Source organism: Hoplias malabaricus, chromosome Y (assembly GCF_029633855.1).
Source record: "Hoplias malabaricus isolate fHopMal1 chromosome Y, fHopMal1.hap1, whole genome shotgun sequence".
Classification (NCBI taxonomy): domain Eukaryota; kingdom Metazoa; phylum Chordata; class Actinopteri; order Characiformes; family Erythrinidae; genus Hoplias; species Hoplias malabaricus.
The window spans coordinates 49783063-49807678 of record NC_089820.1 but is presented as its reverse complement, the minus strand read 5'-3'; the positions used below and the strand labels follow the sequence as shown (position 1 = coordinate 49807678).

Below are 24616 nucleotides of genomic sequence, written 5' to 3'. Positions count from 1 at the left end.
GAGCTCGAGCCAGAGCCAGGTAACCGAGAGGGAAAAAAAGAGAAAGGCTTGAGGGCTTGTTATGGGGTTAGCGTGAGAGAAAAGCAGGCTGTTTACCAGTCCAACCAGTAACTCTGGATAGAAAACCTTCAGCAGGTAGAGTCTCCGGCCGCACTCTCTGTCGTGTCCTTCTTCTGAAATAATCTTCTTTCCCCTCACTTCGCCTACCATTATTGAATTTCCAGACCTTTTGTTTGCTTCTCTTATCACTTTGGAGAAAAGGTGAACCCTCGTGTTACTGTGTGTGTGTTTTTCTTTTTTTTTTTTTTTTTTTTTTGATCTTTGCTCTTAATTGTAGTTTTTACCCTTGTGGTCCCTGATGGCTTCGCACAGTGATACTCTGGTGGTGTTCTTTGGGGCAACAGCTGGTGCAAATGGGGGTAAACTGGGTTCGGATGAGAGGGAAATAATTCTGTTGGTGTGGCAAATTTTGGACCTACATGAGAAGAAGGTACGGACCTTTTCACTCGTTGTAAGGCTTCTGTCGAATCTCTGTCTCTCTCTTTCCCCTCTTTCGTGTTCATTCGGTTACTGTTGTAGATACAAAGCCTTTCTGCCCTGACAGCTGGCATTTATCAACAAGGCACGCTTTCAGCTTTTTCAGTGGCCTCGTAGCTTCAGTACTGGACATAGTCGCCGAGCTCGAGCGGTGTAAGCCAGCATAAGGTTTAAACTGTTAAAAATGTAGCAGCGTTTTACGGTTACATTACGAAAAAGCGTGTCTTTTGTGGTAATATGTCAGCCCCAAGATCTCAGTAGCTAAAGCCTGTAGCGCTAACTGCTTTGCAGCTTTACCTTATACAGAAATGATCGTCTTAATATGGCCGGGAGTGTTCAGACCTAGTGATGGGCGATACACAGGAAATATCACGATTATTTTTAAAATATACCTCGGTATCTGATAGTTAAAAGTTAAACATCACTTTAATAGCAGAAGCGAATACATTTAAAAAAGGAATACTACTGTAAGAGAAGGTGTCAAACTTTTTTAAAATTTTCTTTTTAAAGGACCCAACCTTACACTCTTCAAGCTAACTTAAATAATAATAATAATAAACAGCTATTCGTTTTTAAATTTTTCATTTTTTTGAAAATTTAAAATGTTTTGGAAGTGTTTTTTTTTTTTTCAAAGCAGTCTGAAGCAGTAAATAGAAAATGTTGGAACTCAGGGTCTGGATATACTGAGGAAAAATACAGAATAAACGAACCAGTCCTCTTCTTCACAAAGCAGTATTAACCAACTGAATGTGCCTTGTTGAAAAGGATAATGCTCTTTTCTGAGCTTTTCAAACATGGACACAGTGCTTTTTGTTGAATCTGAAAAGTTGTATCATGATTTTTCAGTATTAGATATAGCTACTGGTTTAAATAATATATCGCCCAGCACTGCACCTTATTCAGACCAGAGCATTTTCATGCAAGCTGAATATTGCAGCGTGTGTGTGTAGAGGGTTTATGGCAACAGATAGGCAAAGCTGCTTCTCATCACAAATGTGGATGAGCACCAGAAAGAATGCTGCTACATGCTGTGACCGAAAAAAGCTGCTTTTCTCTACAGGTGGGGAAGATTCAGCAACGGCTGATTAAACCTGACACGCTAGAATTGACGGACCAATGTAAAGAAGAGACTGAACTAACTGCTGAGGAGCTTTGCAAAGCAGAACCCCTGGACACAGTTCTGCAACAGGTGAGGGGCATTTGGAAAAATAATGGAGGGTGCATTACAGAGAATACAGAGACCGGTGCTGATACGTGAACATCTACAAAATGTTGAATTGGGCATTACAGAATGCAGTAAAAATATATAAAAAAGGCAGTATCCCAGCAGTGCCAAAGAGACAGTCTCTGCTCTTCTGGTGTTATGATATCTCTTGCCACTTTGATATATCCATTAACAATGTTAATAATATTGTGCCCACTTAAAAAGCCCCAATCTCACTTGGCCTTCGTGCAGGCTTTACTGATTTTGATTTTTTTTTTTTTAATAAATACATTTCAACCTCACCTATTTCTGGCTTTGAATATTAATTTGTATTGTTGGGTACTCTAAAGATATAGTCTTCACATAAAGATCTGTATAGCATGATCATGCCACACAGTTGATCTCAAAGCTTACTTCTTTTTAGTTGGAATTAAACATTTATTTATTCACAGCTTTACTAACCATACCCATACAACACGGTAGTTGCTTTGCGTGTCTGGTTGGAAAAAGCTCTTGAAGTTTCAACTGTCGTAGATCCTGTTTGATCTGTCTTGCCAACCGACAGGTGTCAGATTTAGTGACGCCTTCAAGCAGAATGCTATGTAAGCACAGAGTCTGCCAGTCTTGGAAGAGCTTTAATGTACCTTGCCTGTAACACATGTACACAAACTTCTACCTCAGAGGATGCAGTATTTTCTAAATTGCTTGTGTCAAGTGTAACATTTTGTGCAGGGAAGGCAGGTAGGTTCTTGGCCACTGCGGAAAGTTGCAGGCCTGGTCATGTTTTAGTCTGGTGTGCTTTGCCGACACCTGGAAGACGGAATGTTTACTTGGGCACACACCTCCCTAACTGCTGTAAATGTCACTGGCTTGGGGGAGAATGAGAGAGCGATTGGGGGATGGACGAATAGGCTGAGAATTAGGGAGAAAGGGAGAAGTGTAAAGCTGCCAGTGAACTTTTTGTGCTGAACAATATCCAGATCAGGCATGCTCAAACAACCAGGATGTAGATAGTTTCTGGTTCCTTGTGAAGTGGGCAGGTATGTTTTGACAAAAGGTGTATGTTGCCAAACGTGTTTCTCAACCTTTCTGTGAAGAGAATTTGTTTGCATTCACTAGACCTGTCCCCACCCCCCAATATTTCATAATTGAAACCCTGTCATTATCAGCCAGTCCCACAGAAATGTTCTAGTTTAAGATTAGACTCTATGTTCAACCTAATGACTCTGACATTCAGGTTTGAGCAAGCTTGGAAACTTTTTGTTTTGGAGTTAGTGATTGTATATGTCAAGGATCAAGCACACCCGAGGAATGTGAAGGTTGATGAAGGCTTAGTATTTCTTAATTTAACAGCTTTGTTTTTTTGTTTTTTTTTAATGATTATCAATTCATTAATTAAATGTATTTTATGATAATTATTTTACCAGTTGAGGTTTGTTTACCCCATTTACCACCAGAGTTGAATGGTTTAGGCGGGTGAGTGGAAGACATTAGAGTCAGAATTTATTGAATGCATTGCTTTATAGAATTGCAGTTCGTGAATGTTGAAATGTAAACTCGTAAGCAACAGAATTTGGCAAACTATTGTTTGTATGATTCACTCTAGATGTTCAAAGAGAACATCTTAGAGAAATTTGGAAGTCCATGTGGGAGGATATGTACTTTTCTAAAAGGCAGAATTGAGTGCAATCCAATCCAATTTGCAAAAATACACATCAAACTCACTAGTGTTAAATCAACACGGTTAGTGTTAACACTGTGAGTTTACAAACTAGACACTCGTTAACACTAATAGAGTTGGTTTAACACTGGTGAATTTTGTTGTGTAGTAGTAGGTGGTCCTCAGATGTGTTATCATTATAAGATCACATATGGTTTCCTTGCCTCTTTCAGGTGCTGCTTTTAAGAGAAGTGCTTCAACAACAATAATAGGGCAGTGTTTAATGGTTTTGAAAAAAAAAATCTGAATCAGTTCATGAAAAGTAATGTAGTATTTTTTTCAAGTGTATATTTTGGTGCATGCTACATTTTAAGTTATGATTTTAGACTTTCAGACATGGTGCTGAATGCCCAAATGCATCCATACAAAGTGATGTGCATTAACTTTCAGTATAAGTGAAGTAACATCTGTAGTTTGTTCTGTGAAGTGTTGGTGGCAGTTCGTTCTAACGTTTGCAGATTTCAAATGTAGTCTACCACCAGCAGGCCCAGTAAAGATTAACCAGTAAAATCAATTTCTCCTTGAATGCCTCAGCAAGGGACATACTTTTTTGGCTGTTGTAGCTGTCTGTGTTGCAAATAATTTTCTGCCCTCCAAATTTAAAACATTGCTTTAAATGAATGAAGCTCAGTCATGTGCTGTGGTGCAACAGAGGCCTTGCTCTGCTGGCTTTGGTGAACTATTGATCTGATATGGGGTTGTCAGTTGTGCACTATCCACCTAATGCAGATTACATTTACAACATGTCAGCTGTGTCTCAGTTCATAGAAAGAAAGAAAAAATTGAATTAGTTTTTGCCCTTCATTTTCTCATCATAACTAAACTTCACATTCTGATTATTGGCAGCACAATATGTTAGAGTAAATATCCATGTTTGTGCAGCGTGAGTTGCAATATTAGGCAATTGAAATGCTAAAACGACAGCAGCCTCTTTTTAAATATTCTAAGTAAATTATTAAACAGGGCATGTTAACGAACCAGGCATGTCCTTCAGCTGACTTTAGATGGCTTTAGGAACACCTAAATCTAACTATTCCAACATGTCTTTGTGGTCATAAAACGTTTTAATGCTCATATATATAATTTTGCTATGTATTAAGTTCCCTATGCTTCTAATAAAAGTTCAAGGAGATATATCAAATGACGAGCTTCACCAATATTAATAGTTTAAAATTGCTTTCACTGACAGAATAAGTTATTTTTTTTCCTCTCTCTTTCACATGCACACTGAGCATTTGGAGACAACTTTTTTTGTGACAGTAATGTGTTACAAACCTGAAGCAGTAACAGTGGGTTATAGGTGGATACACTTTAGCTTTAAACTCGACTCCAAAGTTGGACTCATGGGCAGGGTGGGTTATGCCTATGGGTGCTACAGCCTGACTCACTGAGCCTGCACCTGCTTTTGGACGCTGTCTCTGTGAGCTTGGGGTTATGCCATGAGTGTAAGTGCATGTTCGTGCGTGAGGAAATGGAAGAGATACAGGTATTTCTGGGACAGGACAGAAAGGTAGAGTGAGTGGTTCAGCCTAGGTTCAGACTGGTAGCAGCATGTCTGCTCCTGTGTAGCAGGATGGGTGACACTCCCAGGGAGAGGCTGAGAAAAGGAGGCCTCATCAATTTGTTTGTATGTAGTACTTCTCAAATTTATTGACACCTTAACAGCATATGTTCTGGAAAAATGGTTTATCATATATAGTAAGAGCTAGAAAGCAACAAAGCTTAGTTTTGTCACATTTATTCCTGAGGTTATAAAAAGTGCATTAGCATGGACTGTTTTAATAGCCACAATACAAAGCATCCAATCAGAATTCTGCCATTTAAATACACTACCAAAAAGAGGTTTTAAAATGGTCCATTTTTTATTTTGAGTGTATATTTAGTATAGGTAAAGTATGTTACTGTTGCTCTAAAATATGCCGTGGCACCCTTACTAGTTCCTTATCATAGGGCAGTGTACATAACTGTAGGGAAATGGCTTTGAGGGAACTAAAGATCAAAAGCCTTGCTTTCTTGCATTTATTGATGATATCATGCAAGTAACATATAATGACGTCTTCTCAAACTGGACTGTCAAGTCCTTTGTTGCAGACAAGACAGGTGCTTATCAACATTCTTCAAAATAATTCTTCCTGGGGTTGGGTTTTTTGGAGTGATACAATTGGGTGAAATAATTTCATAAACCTTAATATTTTGAAAATATGTTAAAAAAAAAACTCTATGACAGTTCTATCTTAAGTCCATAAACATATCAGTTGATAAACTTGGTATGGAAGCCATAAAGGCTAAGTTGAAGGATGTGGGCCCTTTTTAAAAGTGCAATAGGGTAGAAAGTAATTTAACCTGCTGTTTGTAATTATAGGTTTGATAACTGTGGAGTTAAATAATAACTTGCTTGTTATGGTTTGTATGGTAATTTGCCCCCTGGGGTTTACCATCTAATTTCTTCTCTCACTATCTTTCTCCATGTTGTTTTGCTTCTAAGGAAAGGGCCAAAAAAGCCAGGGTGTGTCACTTGCTTCTCTAGAGCTCTTTGTGGGGCAGGAGCTAATCCGGTTGTTGATTTGTGCAAGGTGGGGCCGCATAGCTGTGACCGTGGCCGTAAGCAAACACACAGACACAGTGTCAGGTGCAACGGTTGTTTTCTGTCATTATGATGATAGTTCTATTCTAGGAGACCTTTATTTAACAGCTTAGTGACTTGAGGTTAAAACATGAAGGTTCTGAGTTACGTATGTTTCAGTAGTCGTCTGTTGCAATGGTGTCAGACCTAAGGTCAATAGGAATGGTTTTAGGTTTAAGTGTTCTTATAGTATGGTTAGACAAGTAATAACTCACTTGTTCAATAATTATCAGATATCTTTCTCTTTAGGCCTGATCATGTGGAAGCATATTGTTTTCAGTTCAGATTTTGACAGTGCTAATATTCTCCTAAGCTTATTGCTTGTATGAACATGTCTGTCTTGTAAAAAAAAAATAAAAATACAAGAATTAAGCTTTGATTATTTCAGCTGTAGGACATGTGAAATGCTCTTCTGTGGTAGGTAACCTGCCTCACCCTAAAGGAGCTGCCAGTCCAGCAGTGCTGTCAGAAATAATTGGTTAAATTGATTTAAGAAAAAAACATTCAAACAAAAACTTTGCTTTGTAGAGACTCAACGGTGATTTTCATAATTAATGCACAATTTATATTTTTATCGTGCAATTGCTGGGTAATCATTTGTGAGTGCTACAGTTAATGTTTCCCCTTTTTCATTACCCTGTGTAACCTGTAAATTGCTTAATGCTGATTTTACTCAACTCATCCTTTCTTTGGATTGCTCAGTGTGGCTACTAAGTGTAAAAGTGTATCTCTAGGGAGGGTCTGGATCTTTTGCCACTTAATGTGGACAAGAACCTCTTACTGCAGGAAAAGAAAAATCGAACTGACACGCACAAGGACCACTCAAGTCTGCTATTTTGGCATGACGTGTAGAAGGAGGCAGTCTTTGTGATTCACTTCAGACCAGTAAGTGACCAGCCATGATACAAGGAAGTGTGTATATACGGATGTACAGAGAGCCAGTCAGAAAGCAACTGGCAGAATCCTGACAGTGAGGCCAGGTTTGGGCACTGAAAGTATCAGACTCCTCTGTGGCTGAGACTATGGTAAACCTGACCCATTGCTCTTAGCTTTTTCTTTAACCCTCATAAAATACTGTACATACTCTTCTCCAGCAGTTTTTTGGACTGACTCATTTTGCCATCTGTGAAGTTATGTTTTGCAAGAATGCTTTCAGGTATGATGAAAATGTTTGTAAGAGCTCGGTGCAAATAATAATGTCATGCTGACTAATATATATATAAAGTATTTTGCTTGAGACATGCACCAACATGTGTGCTCACACACATTCTCCTGCACAAATCCTTTATTCTCTTTGTGTTGTATATGGCCACTGGCCATGTATAAATTGCGTAAATGATGTGTGCTGCAGTTGAACTACCAGTTGCACTACTGTAGTTGATGAAAGAATAGAGTGGTTGACTTCATTATATTCTTAAAGATAATTCATGCACACCTTTGGATGTGATGCAAGTCCTTGAGCCCTGTTCGGACAATACGTGAAAATATGTGCTTACAGTCATATTTTATTGATTGTTTTAGAGGTTTAGTTAATCGCCCATTAAACCTAATGTTTCCTACCAAACACAGGTGTATAATATGAGGGATGCTCTATCAAAGACATACAGGCGTGCTAACAGCAAGCTGGATCAGCAGGTTTTTTATTTTGGCTTCCTTGAGAGAGTCTTGCATACAAAGCGGTGCCTGTCATTATTTTCATCTTGCTTGATCACCATAGTGATTGCTTGCTTTGTGAACATAGCCTACATGCTTCGAAAGCTAGTTCTGCTTAATGCTGCATACCCCATTTTAAGAACAGTGGACTGGACACCTCATCCAGAATTTCTTGCGAAAGGTCATGTATTGGTTGTTACTGCCCATTTTGTTGTAGTAACAGCTTCTACTCTTCTGGAAACAGTAGACCACTCAATAAATACATTTATCTGCTGCACAGCCCAATGATGGAGGCTTTATAGTGCTTTGGTGACCTCATTAGCATTGGGCATATTAATCTTAGACTCATGTTTTAACAAATCAAGTGTCTACAAACTTTTGAACAGAGTTTTAATTTCAAGCATTTGTTGTGGCTGTGAAACCAACAAAAATGTTGACTACAAATGACCTTTTAACTAAGATATAGAAGGGTTAAATTCACTGATCGAGATGTATTGTGGTTAAAATATATTAACAATAACCAATAACTTTAGTGTAAAAACCATTGTAGACATGGTGTGTATTTTGTGCTGTCACTCTTTTGTTCTCTCTCTGTCTGTCTGTCTAGTTTTTTTTTTCTTTCTTTTCTCACCCCCTTATCTAACCACTGTCAGTAACAATTGTTAAAGGAAGTCTTGCAGCAGCATGTGTTTGAAATCAATATTCTAAATGACTGAATTAGTGTTTTATATAAAAAAACGATTTTGCCAAAATGACATTTTCATCAGTTAAATACACTAAGAAAACTGGATATGGGTGTGGTATTAATGGAGCTATTTTACTCCTGTTATATTTTCAAATTAAATACAATCACTTCCTGGTTTAACATATTCTTAAAAGCCTGCAAATGATCTGTTTTGGGGAGTTGGGGAAGCTGGGCTCAGCACTTTAGTTTGCTTGTGGAAATGGAGGTGTTTACCAAGGTCACAGCATGTTTTGTTCTTAACATAAAATGAAAAGATTGCCCTGTGTGTCATAAACAAAAAGAATGTGCTGAATCCAAATTGTGTATGTATGATATAGAAAGCACATACAGCACAATTTTCTGAGACTGAAGAATACTGAGACTTCTCACATAGTCTTTCCAAAGTTCTAATTTGCTCTGTTTTATATTTGTATTTCACTTGTCGCTGTAAAGCTTTTGTCTGAAATGATGTCCATCTCATTGGACGTTTGGTTGTGCCATTTACTCTGTAGTTCAGTGCATGTCTGAGTCTGTGAAAGCAGTAACATGAGAGGTTGCTAAAGGCAGGCCAAATGACCTTGCTTCTGTTTTATAAGCAACTAGTCAAAAACAATGTGTGGTTTTGCTTCAGTGCATGATACCGTGGATATGAAGAAACATGTAAAACTGTAAAAGCAACATTTAGAACCTTTTTTGACTTGATGTAGTTGAATGGTTTACATTTTTTTTGCTCAAATTTTATTGGATCTTGTTTCATGATATGTTTACATTTAGCAATGCTCACTTTTTATTTAATTAGATTGGAAATAATTCTTTCTCTGTTTTCTTTGCTGCCCGGATGATGTGCAGTTTCAGCAGGCCATTTCAGCTGAGGTTAAATCTCTGGGCAGAAATTCATACTCGCTGTGCGTTGACGGGCCCCTTCTCATCCGACAAGCTCTTCACCCTGAGGCCTCCAAAAAGGTTAGTGTATATATTCAGGACATAATTCATCAGAGATATAAGAGTGTCATGCCATTTTTGACAGTATCTTTATGTAGGAAGCTTCTTAACACAAAGTAAGTGAATTTTCTACATTTGATACTTGCCTTTTGTCCATTTCCTATATATTGCTTGCTATTTTTCATGCTCGTTAAGGTGTCTTCTCCAGCCTGTTTGAAGCGTGTCTTTGTGTGTTTATTAGAATTTGGTCCTACCAGAATGTTTTTACTCATTCGTGGATTTGAAAAGGGAGTTCCACAAATGCTGTCCCAACGCTGGCCCAGTGAAAGACCTCACCCTGCTTTCCATGCTCGAATGTATCCTTACTTTACATTTACAGATTTTCTGGTTTAGACTGTTAGTAAGTAAATAAGTAGATGTTCTAGAAAAGAGCTATATAAATAAAAACAAGTCTCAAAGGGCTTCATAGTACAACATACATATGCATATTAACATTAATATCAATCAAATTTTGCCTGGTTTGCCTCAGATTGCCTGGTTTATATAGGTATAGATGCAGATTTGCACAAAACATAGCTCTTAAACTGTTAGACATGAACAAACCAAACAGTTGATGCTCAAACAAGTTTGGGATTTAATTAATCCCAGTCATGACAACATAACCTGTTATACACCAACTGTTTTAGGCAACATATTGTCAATTGTTAATTTTCAAGCTGTGTTCATGAGGCCGTAGACTTTCAGATTTAAATTTTAATGCCACCAGTAGCCCGTATCTAACTGCTCATCACAAGTCTGTGAGCAACTTCTTTCACTGTTATCACCATCTTCAAATAAACGCCTTCACAGGCTGCGGTCTATTTAAGTAGTGATAAGGAAATGTACATTAACATGCAGGTTTTGAATATGTGCAGTGACCTTTTTGGTAATTTTCATGTGGCAGTGTGCTGTTAAATTCCTTACATGGATGTCCACAGATTTGTGTCTTCCTGCAGTAAGCGAGCAGATGACTGGAGTGAAGGAGGTGAAGAGCATGATGATGATCATTCAACACATCCTGGCTGAGCCTTACAGTCAGTAAAATCTTTTCTTTTTTTTATTATATACTCCTCTGTTCTTCAGCAGTGGAAAAAAGCATTCTTTGGGGTGAAAAATATTGGGTAAAGGACGGCTCATTTTGATAATTATTTTAATAGGATGGAGGCTTTCTATAAATTTGGCAGATTCTCATTCAGAGTAATTTAATCATCTTAATTATCATGTTGCAATGGTGGGTGACAGTAAAACTGAATGAACAAATAATGGTAAGTAGTAATAATAATAATAATAAAAAAAGAGTTCTTTGCAGAATACTGCATGGTTGCCTTTAAAATGCTTTTGTACATGAGTGCATCAGTAATCATCGTCACACCGATACCACTGTAAGAGAAACAGGCAGAGGTACATATTTTTAAATATAAATAAAGCATTCAAAAACATCCTTAGAGTTTGTATTTTACAGTACCATTTGGACAATCTGGCTTCTGCTTTTTCCTTAAACAAATTGATTTAGGAAATAATTATTTTAAATTATTTTAGGAAATAAATCATACAGCTTTAATAAGTTAAATTGCGTCTGAATATTTGACGCAGCATTTAAAATGAATGTTGATCATTCATGACCTGTTCTGTTTTTTTTCTAGATCATAAATTTTCTTCATTTGAAAATGTGAAATACAAGTTTGAATCTGGAGCCTGGTGAGTGTCTTTGAAATCTTAACTGTGTAATTTATGTCAGTATGAACCCCAGGGTAATAACTGTTGTGCTTTGGCTTGTCTGAATCTTGCAGCAGTAAAACTGAAGCTGTGGACAGTGAGACTGTCATCAGAGCCAGAGGATTACCATGGCAATCGTCCGACCAGGACATAGCTCGCTTTTTCAAGGGACTCAACATTGCCAAGTAAGAAATGAAAGTGATTTCTCCAAAACTTCTTTTTCTTTGTTCAATTTAACCAGCTAGTTTTGCCCGTTCTCACTGCATTGGTTACAGCAATGTTTAGCTGCTTCTGCAATAATTGAGATATTTGCTGTTCACTTTAAAAAGGTTTAAATTCAGTTTAACTATGTGATTGATTAAATTTGTAATTTGTGAGTAAACAACTAGTTACAGGCAATTGGACCCATTTTATTTCCCATTTTATTTGTGTGTGTGTATTTTTATATATATATATATATATATATATATATATATATATATATATATATATATATATATATATATATATATAAAGCTGATGTGCCCCTGCCTGCCACACCAAGCGACTTGAGCTGCTAGTACCAAAGAAAAACACAGCATCTGTGTTTTGGACATGCTGTGTTTTGAATCAATACACGCTGAAAAAAAAATCAAATGTAAATGCTGAGGAAAAAAACAGTTTCAGCAACCAAAGCAACATCACACAAAATATAAACATTGCTCAAAATAAAAAGAGGTACAAGTGCCCAGCAACATTAATAATATATCTCATTAATACTGGAGCGTATTTACAGAACAAGCCTCGTCACTGAACTACGAGCATCAAAAATACAAAACAATCGTTCATTAATCGTAATCGTTGTAAAATGTACAATAATCATGATATTGATTTGCGCTCATATCGCCCAGCGCTACCGGACAGCCTACCAGGCCAGTCTCAAAGAGGCATTTTCACTTACTGACTGACACACTCCTAATGTTAAAGTGTGCATGCGCAAGTAGCAACTGTTAGTTCAGCCGTATTTCATAGAGAAAACTTAATGTGGCGCTACTGCACTCTACGCTACTGCATTCCAATTTGTGAACTAAATTTGGAACTGTTCGGTATGTTTCCACCGACATAAACTAGTGTGTGTTTCTGGGGCTGTGTTTGGTGCAACACCATGTGCGTTGGCCAGAGAGAGGAGGACTGCTGAATTTGTCTTATTTCTCATGACAGTGTGTCTTTGCCTGAAATGTTGTAAATGGAAGTGGTGGGGAGACATTTTGTGGCGTTAGTGTGTTTATAAAACTCCATAAAGCTGTGCACAGCCTCCTTTAACTTCTTTAACCTGTTACACTGAATAAATACATAATTGTAATTCTTAAAATCAATAATATGTTCTAGGTATTCTCTTATTTTTTGTTGTTTTTTATTGGTGGTAGATCATCTACAACCCATTTACAACCCAACTACAATTCCAATGAAGTTGGATAAAACATAAATAAAAACAGATTACAATGATTCTTTCATCCTATTCAATCAAATACACTACAAAGACAAGAAATTTAATGTTAAAACGGATAAACTTTATTTATTTTGCAATTATTCACTCATTTTTAATTTGAGACCTGCTCAAAAATCACCTGTTTGGAGCATTCCACAGGTGAACAGGTTAATTGGAAACAGGTGAGTGTTATGATTGGGTATAAAGGGAGCATCCGAAAGGCTCATTCTTTCACAAGCAAGGGTGTGGCTATGTTCACCACTCTGTGAACAACTGCGTGAGCAAATCATCCAACAGTTTAAGAACGTTTCTCAACGTACAATTGCAAGGAATTTAGGGATTTCATCATTTACCATCCATAATATCATCAAGAGAATTCAGAGTTTATCTGTTTGAACATTAAATATCTTGTCTTTGTAGTGTATTCAGTTGAATATAAGTTGTAAAGAATTGGCAAATCTTTGTTTTCTGTTTTTATTTATGTTTTACACAACGTCCCAGCTTCATTGGAATTGGGGTTGTGGTATTAATTTTTAAATAAAATGAATAAGAATAACACTGATGTTATATTATGAACAAAACTTCATAATCACACAATATCTGCTAAAAATCACATAATAAAAACCACATGTAAACAAAGGCATTGATATGAAGCACCAAAGCTTCTCAAGACCTTACAATGACAAGGGTCTGTATTTTGGGCTTTCCTGTTTTTTGAAATACCAGAAAAACCTGACAGTGACAGTGGCTATATGGCTAATTGCTTTCCAGCTAAACTAGGCTTGCCTAGTTTCTCTTTAGATTTTGTTTAAAAAAAAAAAAAAAAGCAAATATTTCATATTTATGTGCACAGGAGTCACTATTGTTCTTATTTTGTAAAAGAGATGTTTGTTTTAATCTGACATCTTCAGAGGTGGTGTGGCATTGTGCCTGAATGCTCAGGGACGCAGGAATGGAGAGGCTTTGGTGCGTTTTGTAAACTCAGAACACAGAGACATGGCACTGGAAAGGCATAAACACCACATGGGGAGCAGATATATAGAGGTGAGCTACTCACTTTCAGGCACTTTATCTGTAAACTCATATGTTTGTTGTTTTTAAAAAGAACTTGTATAAACTTTATAAAAAAAAAATTAATTAAATGAAAATTAATAAAATGTGATGGAGTAGCTGCATACTGACCCTAAGGCCACCCCCCCACACACAAGTATTAATTATAAAATTAACTCAAAAGTAACTATGACTTCTGGAGCAATAAAGCAGTTTCTATGGAAACCATTGTCTTACACTATTTATTGTGTGGGTAAGATGAGATGAAATCACCATGAAATTACCACATAGGTGCCTTTTAAAGTGATGAGTGTGTTTGTATATAACTGACCAAGATCTTTTAATTAGAATCAAACAGGCCCTGAACATTAAATGAATTGTGCATGGTAAAAATAGTCTAGCTCTAATTGTACTTAAACTATTTAGAAAATAATACAATAAAAAATAATTCAATATATATTTTATGGTTTAGACCCTGCTGTTAAAATCAGCTGCTTTCCATCTAATTTCTGTTTCAGGTGTATAAAGCAACAGGAGATGAGTTCCTGAAGATCGCTGGAGGTGAGTTATTGTTATGGGAGGTGATGTGTTTTTGAAGTTTTCAATTACAGATGAGTTTAGACACACACACCCAAGCACTAAGAGAACTTATCTGTGTGATGCTGTGTGTGTGAGAGAGAGGGAGAGTGCCCATTTTCTCTCCTGGACTGAATCAAAGGCTCTTTTGTGTGTCATGTCCTTGCGCTGACTCATGTTGAGCAGGTTTAGGGGGAAACTCTACTCTGCCCCCCCTCCCCCATACCAGCTCGTGCCTGCACCCGAGAGACAAAACCGTCCTCAAGAGACTCTGCAGAGGCAGTGGTAGTGAAAAGGCCTGCTATGCCCTCTCACACTCTGGGTGTAAAGGGATGGTCGCAGGCCGAGGTTTTGCTTGTGTCTGTTGAGTGAATGGTGAATACAGATGCGCAGCAGATTCTCTACTGAGCTTTGAATAAGCTCCTAATGGGTCAATAGTATTTCTGTGTCACATGCAAATTCACAAACATTGCACAATATTTCATGTGTGTTTACTACCACTAATGCCATAGGTAATGTACTGTTTAATGTTTAGACACTTTCTGTCTGTCATTTTACCATCATCTTCCTTCCTTTATAAATACGTGTTTTTAAAATAAATACGGATGATATTTAAAGCTAATATTTTTACTCTTGATAAGCAGGAGATTTTTCTAACACTTGCCTAAACTGCTAAAATGTCATTGGAATATGACTATTTGCTCTTAATTTGTATGATATTTATGATGCATTATGCTGCATAAATGTTAACTGAGCTCACATCACAAATCATCTGCTGATGACATACTTTGTCCTATACATCAAATCTTTTCAGGCACATCCAACGAGGTCGCACAGTTCCTGTCCAAGGAGAACCAAGTGATCATCCGCATGCGAGGTTTACCCTTCACCTCCACACACCAGGATGTTCTGGGCTTCCTGGGCCCTGAGAGCCCTGTGACGGACGGCACTGAGGGGCTGTTGTTTGTTAAATATCCAGATGGGCGACCCACAGGCGATGCGTTTGTATTGTTCGCCTGTGAGGAGTATGCCCAGAATGCATTGAAGAAGCACAAACAGATACTGGGGAAGAGATACATTGAACTGTTTCGCAGTACAGCTGCTGAGGTCCAACAGGTCAGTTTAGCAAAAGTTAATTACACTGTAATCAAGTTGCCAAGTACAGGTACATCTCAATAAATTAGAATATCCTCAAAAAGTTCATTTATTTCAGTAATTCAATTAAAAAAGTGCAACTCGTTTATATAGACTCATTACAAATAGTCATCTATTTCAAGAGTTTTTCTTTTAATTTTAATGATTATGGCTTACAGCCAATAAAAACCCAAAAGTGATATCAAAGAAAATTAGAATATTATAAAAGACCAATTAAAAAAATACTTTTAATAGAGAAATGTTGACGTATTGATAAGTTTGTACAGTATATGCACTCAGTACTTGGTCAGGGTTCCTTTTGCATGAATTACTGCACTAGTGCGGCGGAGGATGATGATCAGCCTGTGACACTGCTGAGGTGTTATGGAAGCCCAGGTTGCTTTGATAGTGGCCTTCAGCTCGTCTGCATTGTTGAGTCTGGTGTCTTGACAATATCCCATAGATTCTCTGTGGTTTTGGTACTTTCTTGACAGTCCATTCAAGGCTGTGGTTATACTTGTTGTTTGTGCACATTTTTCTACCACACTTTTTCCTTCCACTCAACTTTCCGATAATACAGTATGGTTGGATACAGCAGGAGCGTGTCGATGACTGCCTTCTGGACATCTGTCAAGTCAGCAGTCTTCCCCATGATTGTGTAGCCTATTGAACCACACTGGACTGTCAATGGTGTCTTTTTAAAAAGCAATAAAGTAGAGACAGTTCATATGGAAGACACAACAAATATTTAAAAATAGCAGATATGTCTGTAAATTACTCTGTGCTCATCATAAGGTCAACAGCCTGTCAATCAGAAATATAAACACATCGTGTATTTGATTTCCAGGTGCTGAACCGGTATATGTCCACTCCACTGATCTCCACGCTCCCTCCTCCACCCATGTTGCCGGTGCCAGTGCTGGCTACCTCTCCTTTTATCACCACGGCCAGCACAAGAGACTGTGTGCGTCTGCGGGGTCTCCCATATACTGCTGCCATTGAAGACATTCTAGAGTTCATGGGAGAGCACACGATAGATATTAAACCACATGGTGTCCATATGGTGCTCAACCAACAGGTGAGAAGAAAACTATGTTTGTGTTTAAATGATTAAAGTTGTTACTATTTTACACAGCAGTAATTTATTCCCCCAAAAAACAATATTTCAAATGGACAATGCAAAACAGATCAATAACCGCATACAGGCCACATCATATGATAAGGCCCTTATATTCCTTAGCATTACCCTAGGAAACTTACTTAAAATCACACAAAACATCTGACCTGTGGCAACTGACCATCATCAAGAATTTCCCCTATTACCACTGAACATCTGAATAGATGCATTAAAATGTTAATTAATGTTAATTTTAAGATTACATAGTTTCACAAGCTTTAAGTTTACAGCAACTCAGTAAAGCTTATCTTAGTCATAGGTCAGAATACTGTACAAGAGTAAATTACCTATTAGTGCCACACCGACCCCATTCCTGTGTCTACTCTACAATCAACACTTAGGGTCGTCCATCTGGTGATGCCTTCATCCAAATGAAATCAGCAGACCGTGCTTTTATGGTGGCCCAGAAGTGTCATAAGAAGATGATGAAGGACCGTTATGTTGAGGTCTTCCAGTGTTCTACTGAAGAGATGAGTTTTGTGCTGATGGGAGGAACTCTAAACCGTAGTGGCCTTTCCCCTCCACCCTGCAAACTGCCCTGTACGTACCCTGCTCATTTGTATTATATTTTTTTGTTTTGTTACCTCAGCACTTCTAAATTAGTTTGTACAGATGAAGAATTAGGCTCAGTATTTTAGTTACTAAGTACTTACATTTCTCAGCTGTTCAATTTAGTAGGAAAGATGGTTTTTTTTTTGGAGCTAGACTTGCGTCAGATGTGAAATATCAGGAAATGACTACTACTGAATTCAGAGAAAAGGGTAGTTCTATTACATGGCAATTTGAGCACACTTCATTTATCACACCAGTGAAGAGAGAGGGGAATATGGAGCTGTGAAAAGCTGAAGATTTGTTTTAAACTTCAGGTGGCTTATTTTGTCAGCAGAGGTCCCACTAGCATCTCAGAACCATACATAGTTATTCAGCGATGCCCTTTCCTTCAGCCTCACCCACTCTCCTGCTCAGCCACACCTCCATCTGAGAGAGAATTTTAACTGACCCTCTCAACCCAAGCTTATAACATTCTCAACAAATTCATAATATCTGTAACAGCTAACAATGTCATGCCAGCCACTCAAAACAGACATGGCACATAATAATAATAATAATAATCATAATCATAAAAATCATATTTGGTGCTTTTCCATCACCCAAAGTACTTCCAGAGGTCCACAAACACTAGCACTAAGGATGCAAACCCACACAGAATATAGAAGTAAAGGTAGAATAGGAGTAATTGATGTATTTATGCGGAAGAACATGTGTTTTTTTTTTTTTGTTTTTTGTTTTTTTTTCTCAGCAGAGGAAAATGTCAATTGTGTTGTCCTGAAAGTTGGGGAGTTGAAACATGGGGTGGGCCCAAGTTTCCCCAGGGTTTTTGACTGTTTGAAAACAAGGCATTGAGAAAAGCAGAACAACAGTGTGGCTTCTTTCTTTTCTCATGACTTGCTCCATTACACCATTACATTGAAATGAGTTGTTTGATGCTAGATAAATGTGTAAAATCTCAGATAACACACCTTTTTATAGCAAGTATGTAATCAACAATGCCACTCCTCATTTATGAACAGTGTCTTTCTGGTTCTGATATCTGTCAAGCTGTGCCATCTTTAAAGATGTTGTAAAGTTATTGATATAAACACACTAAAAAACATTGTGGTGCAATGTATGTAGTAATTATAACCTCATTTGTATTGAGTTTTTTATTTATCATTATTATTATTAATACTGAAAACAAAATAATATTTAAAATTGTTAATGGAAGTGTTATATTAATAAAAGTATATAAAGGAATTTTATAAAGAAATTTACATAATTTGCTAATCTGTGTTTTTAGATCTGTGTTTAGTCAGAGCCTTGTGTGCAACCTGTTGAGCAGGACTGATAGTAAAGCTTGTACTAAAGCCTTTGCTGTTCTTTACGCCTATCAGCAAAGTCTTTCGAGATTAGATTTCAGCAGAGCAATGTGAGCACCTCTGTCCCTGCCTGAAAGGTGCAAGATTTTGGCATTTATAAAGTCTGGGCTTAAATAAGAACCAAAGGCACCCTGTTTACATAGAGATTTGATCTGTCTGACCTTGGCCCCTTTGGGTACATGGTACACTGGAGGAAAGAGTTGGTTGTTCCAAGGCCAGTGCAGTTAATATAGAGTATGTGACATTCACACACACTGTAAGGTCGTTTGTGTATGTGTGTGTACAAAATGGAGAGCAGACCTTTTCTTAATTCAAGCCACTGTTACCTGTTTGTGGATAAATATCTGAGTAGGGATACATGCCTGTTTTTGACCTATTGAAGGGCAGACTGTACTAGGAAATGCTGTCGTTATCCACTGAAGCATAAATCTGTCATACCAATCTACAGGTTTTTCCTCTTGCTTGCCTGGAAATACACAGCAGCCAGTTACTATGCACAGCATTCAGCTTAATTTTCTGTCTCTGAGTTAAAATTAAAGTGCTTGCAAGTGCATTTTACACCTTAATTTTTTTTCACATTTTATATATATATATATATATGTGTATATGTGTGTGTGTGTGTGTGTGTGTGTATATATATATATGTGTATATATATGTGTGTGTGTGTGTGTGTGCACTTATTTTATCATATTTTCTTTCTGTTCCTCAGGCCTATCACCACCGACCTATGCTGCGTTTCCTTCTCCAGCAGCTATGCTCTCCACTGAGGCAGCTGCCCTCTATCAGCCCCCTCTGCTGGCCACTCCGAGAACTCCACAAGCTCCTGCTCACAGCCCTTCGCCAGCCCTGACATACTTCTCTCCTCAGCCTCAACTCTACATGAACATGAACATGAATTACACAGCATATTATCCCAGGTAAAAGCCGATGTTTTACTGTCATGATTATATGATGTTCAGTTTACACAAATTCTTGCATTACTCGAACTTTATTTTGGGCTACGTTTTAGCATTTTAAGTAACTGATTTCTGATTCAGTCTTTAAATATAGGAAGTGTTGATTGCTATAGCAGTCTGTCTAAGCAAATTACTCTGTCTCCCCCTCCTCGCTCTTTTTTTATTTTCTCTCAGTCCTCCAGTGTCCCCCTCCACAATGAGCTACTTTGCGGCTCCCCCAGGTTCGATGGCAGCTGCAGTGGCTCAGCAGGGTGCACCGGTGCTACCTCAGCCTGGAGCTCTGGTGCGCATGCAGGGGCTGCCCTACACTGCTGGTGTAAAAGACATACTCAGTTTCTTCCAAGGCTACCAGGTAACCACACTCCAGCCCTCAAAAAATCACCCAGCTTAGTGGAGGGTCTTTTTTTCCCCTGCGTTAATGAAAATTGGCCACTATAGGAGCAGCAACGAGCTTCTATTATTGGAGTGGTGTAGGATGTGGCTGGCCTGTAATCTTACTGTACTGTATCATTGCAGTGGCTACAGTTAACAAATATAATTTGATACAGATCGATTTATTTTTATTTTTTTGCCCCTGTTCAAATAAATAAATGAAATGCCCTTTGTGAAATGTTTTTGTTGTGCACTGTATGAATGTGTGGAGAAATGTCTTGCTTTTGGGTTTTAATTTCATTAATGTTATTACATTGTTTTGTGCATTTTTGCCCTTTTCCTTCTCCTTATTGGCTGCCATCTGAGTAGGTGGAGTCTTCAATTCATGGTATGAACTTCAGCAGTTAGACTGCAGCAGGGGTGTGGAAAGGGGAAATGGGTGAATGTATGAATGGAATTACAGATGAATGAAGGGCAGGGAAAATGAATGACTGATGCTTTATATTGGGAATGGGACATTTTGTGTGCTTTGAAATCCTGATGGAATAGAAAGGTGGATAGAAGGTGGATAAATTTTTACTTCCTCAGGCCTAAGGTAAGGGGCTTGATGGGAAGAGTACTTTGGCTCTGAAATCAGATTTTGACTTGTGACTGAGGCACTGAAATGGGATATTTCTACACTAAGTGTGCTTTTGGCAGTTCAGACAGAACACAAATATATATTTATAACCCAGGATAAGGATCTTTTTGTATTTTTATTTTCCCTTTCCCTCATCCTTGTGTGTTTGTGTCACAGGAAAGGGAACAGATTTAGAAAGTTTGGGTGTGTGTTTGTATTGGTGCATGTTTTCCTAGATTTAGTTGGGCTTGTTAATATATTGCTGTGTTGTGGAATGGGATTGAAAGGTGTTTGAACAGTAATTTCCTTTCAGGGCCTGAACTGAACTGTTTAATGTGTTTATGGCCACATTACCAAATTCTCCAACCTTATATTCAGACCACTATTGAAAGAAGTGGACTATAATTGTTTAGATTATTAGTTAAAGCTACTGTCCACTCATTTTCAACCATGATTTATGTCTTATGATTTTTAATATTATTTTCCCACCATTGCCTTGTTCCATTTGATGACAGATCTGCCACAGAACCCAACAGAGTTAGCTATATATATATATATATAATTACACACACACAGAAAAGAACAAATGGACAGTAGCTTACAGTTCATACAGACTGAACTATATGAAAGCTTTAAGTAATGTTTATCCAAAAGCGACACATTTGGTGATGCATCACGTCGTGTACTTGTCCCATTGTCATTTTTAATTGATTAAAATTTCTGTTGTGGAACCTCCTCGTTTTATTTCACTCACTAATAGGCCCTTTAATTTTCTTTTTTGGTGCTGCAAATGTCTCTGGGGTAACTCTAAAGGATCTCTGAGCATTAGAGTGCTGTATGACTGCGGGTGCCAATCAGATATTAAAGCACTAAAGCATTAAACTGCGAACAGGGGTGTGTGTGTGTATGTGTGTGTGAGAGTGAGAAACATGGAGGCTGTAGTACTGACTGTAGGCTGTTGTGCTGTAGTACGCTCCTGAGGACTACAGCAGTGTGATGGGAGTGAACGATCAGGCCCGTGCCCTAATCCAGCCCAAAGAGTGGCTCTGCCTGTAGGGGGCGCTCCTCCAGGTAAGACCACCCAACCTGTGGAGCTCTGCTGTCGTCGGCCCTGCATGGACTAAATCCTAGCGCTTCCTTTTCTCTCCTTACACTGCAGTTCTTGATTTACAGGTGTCCCCAGCAGTTACAACTTCTGCTCTGCTTCCTTTTCTTTCTTTTCTGTCTTTCTTTGGCAATGGGAATGGATTCCATGTTTGATTAACCCTTAAGTAGCATTAATTCTTTCTGGACTTTCAGATCCAGCTGATCTCTGCTGATGGGTTTGAATGCTTTTGTTTTGAGTTGATAATCAAAGCAGCAGCAGCATCTTCCTTTCACTGCGAGAGCTACAAATTTATTTTCTGCTCTGAGATCGCTAATAAACCTCTGTCTCTGCAGTCCTCACTAACACCGTCTGAATTTCTTCTCAGCAGGAATTCTCATAAGCCTTGTGTGGAGATGCTTATAATGGAGCCTAAATGTATCTATAATTTTACACCGATCAGCCATAACATTATGACCACCGCCTTGTTTCTACACTCACTGTCCAATCCACTGACCACACATGAGCATATTATAGTTTTATAATTACAGACTCTAGTCCATTTGTTGCTCTGTGTATATTATTTTCCCTCTTTCACCCTGTTCTTCAATGGTCAGGACCACTACAGGGCAGGAATTATTTGGGTGGTGGATCTTTCTCAGTGCTGCAGCGACACTGACATGGTGGTGTTGTGCTGGTCTGAGTGGATCAGACACAGCAGTTCTGCTGGAGTTTTTAAACACTGTATCCAAGCACTGTCCACTCTGATAGACACACCTACCTCATTGGTCCACCTTGTAGATGTAAAGTCAAAGAGAGTAGAGCATCTGTTCCTGCACAGTTTCTGTTGGTCATTCTCTACTCTCACATTGCCAGAGTCTCTTAGTCCAATTTCTTTTCTTGTTGTAGTATGCGGTAGCAAAAGGTACCATACTCTGACACGCTAAAGGACCAATTCTGGCCTGACATCTGGAGGCAGACTTTCACATCAGACCTGTAGCAGATCCAGTACAAAACAATATACGGATGTGTGTATACGTGGAGGTACATCAGCCAGTCAGAATGCAACTAGCAGAATCCTGACAGTAAGGCCAAGTTAGTACATTCAAGGTATTATATTTTCATCTATGGCTGAGGCTAGTCATCATCTAGTTTTTCTTTAGTGGGCACAGGATGCTTTTGGTTGGTGGACTATGCTCAGTCTTGCAGTGACACTCAGGGCTTTAAAAACTCAATCTGTTTGCTCGGTCTGATCCAATCATACCTGCTCTGTGGTGATCCTGTGGGGGTCCTGAACACTGACAAATGGGGTGAAAGGGGGCAAAAAAAGTGTATACAGAGCAACAGATGGACTCCAGTTTGTAATTGTAGAACTATGAAGTGCTCCTGTGGACAGTAGAGCTGAGAGAATAGACAGTGAATGTAGAAACAAGGAGGTGGTGGTTGATCTGTGTGTAATTATGTAAATATTTAGACTGTATTTTTATGTCACTGTTTAGCATAGCAGCAGTAGTGTTTGCTGCTAGTGTTCTGTGCAGTTACACGTCTCACTTGGACAAAACGTAATTTAAATATGACAATATAAATGTTTATTTCACAACTTGCACTTACACAACATCTGGCCATTTAAAACACAATAGAAAACAAACTATACGTTTTTTTTAATACATCCATATATTCAAATTATTTTGCTCATGCCTAGTCAGATTAATTCTGATACATGTGTATTTTGTTTCTCTACAGCTCCAGGCGGACTCTGTGCTTGTCTTGTACAACCTGAGTGGTCAGCGGAGTGGGGAGGCACTGGTCACTTTTCCCAGTGAGGAGGCAGCGAGGCGGGCCGTGGCTGAGCGTTCCAACCTCCCCCTCTCCGGTCACCCTGTCCGCCTGATGTGCTGCGAATGACCAGAACACTGACCACTGGAAAGAGACTGCTGGAACAAGCAGGCTCTGCACTTCACCAGATGAACCTCTAGCCTCTGACCTCTATGTCCCCAGAACACATTCTACCTTAAACTGCAAAGTGAGACAAGGGCAAACTATTCTTCATTTCTAATGCGCTACTACTGCTGGAGGGGAGCCAGCATAAGTACATGAATTTTGTGTGTATATATAAATATATATGTATTTGTCAAAGTGCCTCACCTTTGTATCTGTGCGACAAATGGCCACTTTTTTGTGTGCTTTAATGAGACCAACTTTTTCTAGATGTTTTCCACAGTCTAATGTGGTCGTTATTGAGGCCTTTTTCTGCCATGTGCTTATGGAGCAAAATCCCTAACCTCAAGCTCTTCCTATGGGTTTAATGCCATGTTAAGTATCCACTGTTTTTAATGTGTTTGCTACTCCCTGTAAGCCAGTGCAATATACAAGGGCTAAGCCATACAGCCTGCCAGTTCTTCATGCTGGATGCGAGAAGAATTAAAACACTACTGAAGGCCAAGGGGCCAATTCTAAGCCACTACTGACTATGCAGTGAGGTTGGACTAAGCCAAATTATGCTTTAAAATTTAATGATTCTGAGGAGAACTTGCTGCACGTAGGATTTAAAGATTTTTGTTTTGGTGGAGAGTGCCTCAGCACTGCAGACCACATTATACCTGAAACACTTAATTGTTGAATCAAATGCAGACCAAGTGTGCCCTTCTTAGTTGAATTCAATCCAGGAGAGAACCATTTTTATTTAATGTGAGAAACAAGTGCTGTTTTGTCTGAACTGCATGCATTCCTTCTTGGCCTTTAGTGACAGAGGCAATGTATTTAGTTTTTTTGCTGTATCTAGTGCCACCGGAGAGGCGTTTGCTCCTCATAGTGCCATAGTCCTTCCCTTTTTTTTGGCAGAGTAGATTTTTTTTCCCCATCTTCCCCCTTTTTTTAAAAGAATTGTGAGCCAGCTTCTAATATTACGACCACTTTTTTTTTTTGGCCTTTACTTCATTTACCCAGAGTGCAATACCAGCTGAACAAAGATGGGCAGGCCTCTCTGGCAAATGTGTAAGCATTTAGGATTTTTTTTTTTTTTTTTTAAAGCAAGTTTGAAACTTGTATCAATCTAGAGATGACATTTATGTGACTCGTATGCAAAAAAAATAAATAAAATATTAC

The 24616-nt window shown here is 38.4% G+C and overlaps 1 protein-coding gene across 2 annotated transcripts; it reads left to right on the top strand.

The window, feature by feature from the left end:
- Window positions 1-24616, top strand: LOC136678825 (epithelial splicing regulatory protein 2). Of its 2 annotated transcripts, XM_066656971.1 has the most exons (17): window positions 1-135; window positions 338-490; window positions 1598-1726; window positions 9311-9424; window positions 9645-9759; window positions 10381-10476; window positions 11086-11140; window positions 11233-11343; window positions 13538-13670; window positions 14195-14237; window positions 15067-15368; window positions 16234-16464; window positions 16905-17103; window positions 19190-19397; window positions 19611-19788; window positions 21397-21498; window positions 23255-23392. In XM_066656971.1, the coding sequence occupies exons 2-16, from the start codon at window positions 359-361 to the stop codon at window positions 21481-21483; spliced, it is 2133 nt and encodes a 710-aa protein (XP_066513068.1). In that variant the 5' UTR covers window positions 1-135; window positions 338-358; the 3' UTR covers window positions 21484-21498; window positions 23255-23392. The 2 variants fall into 2 exon arrangements, with proteins under 2 accessions (XP_066513068.1, XP_066513067.1); XM_066656970.1 differs by lacking the exon at window positions 21397-21498 and having other exon boundaries at window positions 23255-24616.

What these genes read in the sequence shown, in the direction of transcription:
- LOC136678825 (XM_066656970.1), top strand. Translation starts at nt 359, where the DNA reads ATGGCTTCGCACAGTGATACTCTGGTGGTGTTCTTTGGGGCAACAGCT. An exon ending in CATCCTGGCTGAGCCTTACA is followed by an intron (nt 10,477 to 11,085) that starts GTCAGTAAAATC and finishes TTTTTTTTCTAG; the next exon opens with ATCATAAATTTTCTTCATTT. An exon ending in AAGTTTGAATCTGGAGCCTG is followed by an intron (nt 11,141 to 11,232) that starts GTGAGTGTCTTT and finishes TGAATCTTGCAG; the next exon opens with CAGTAAAACTGAAGCTGTGG.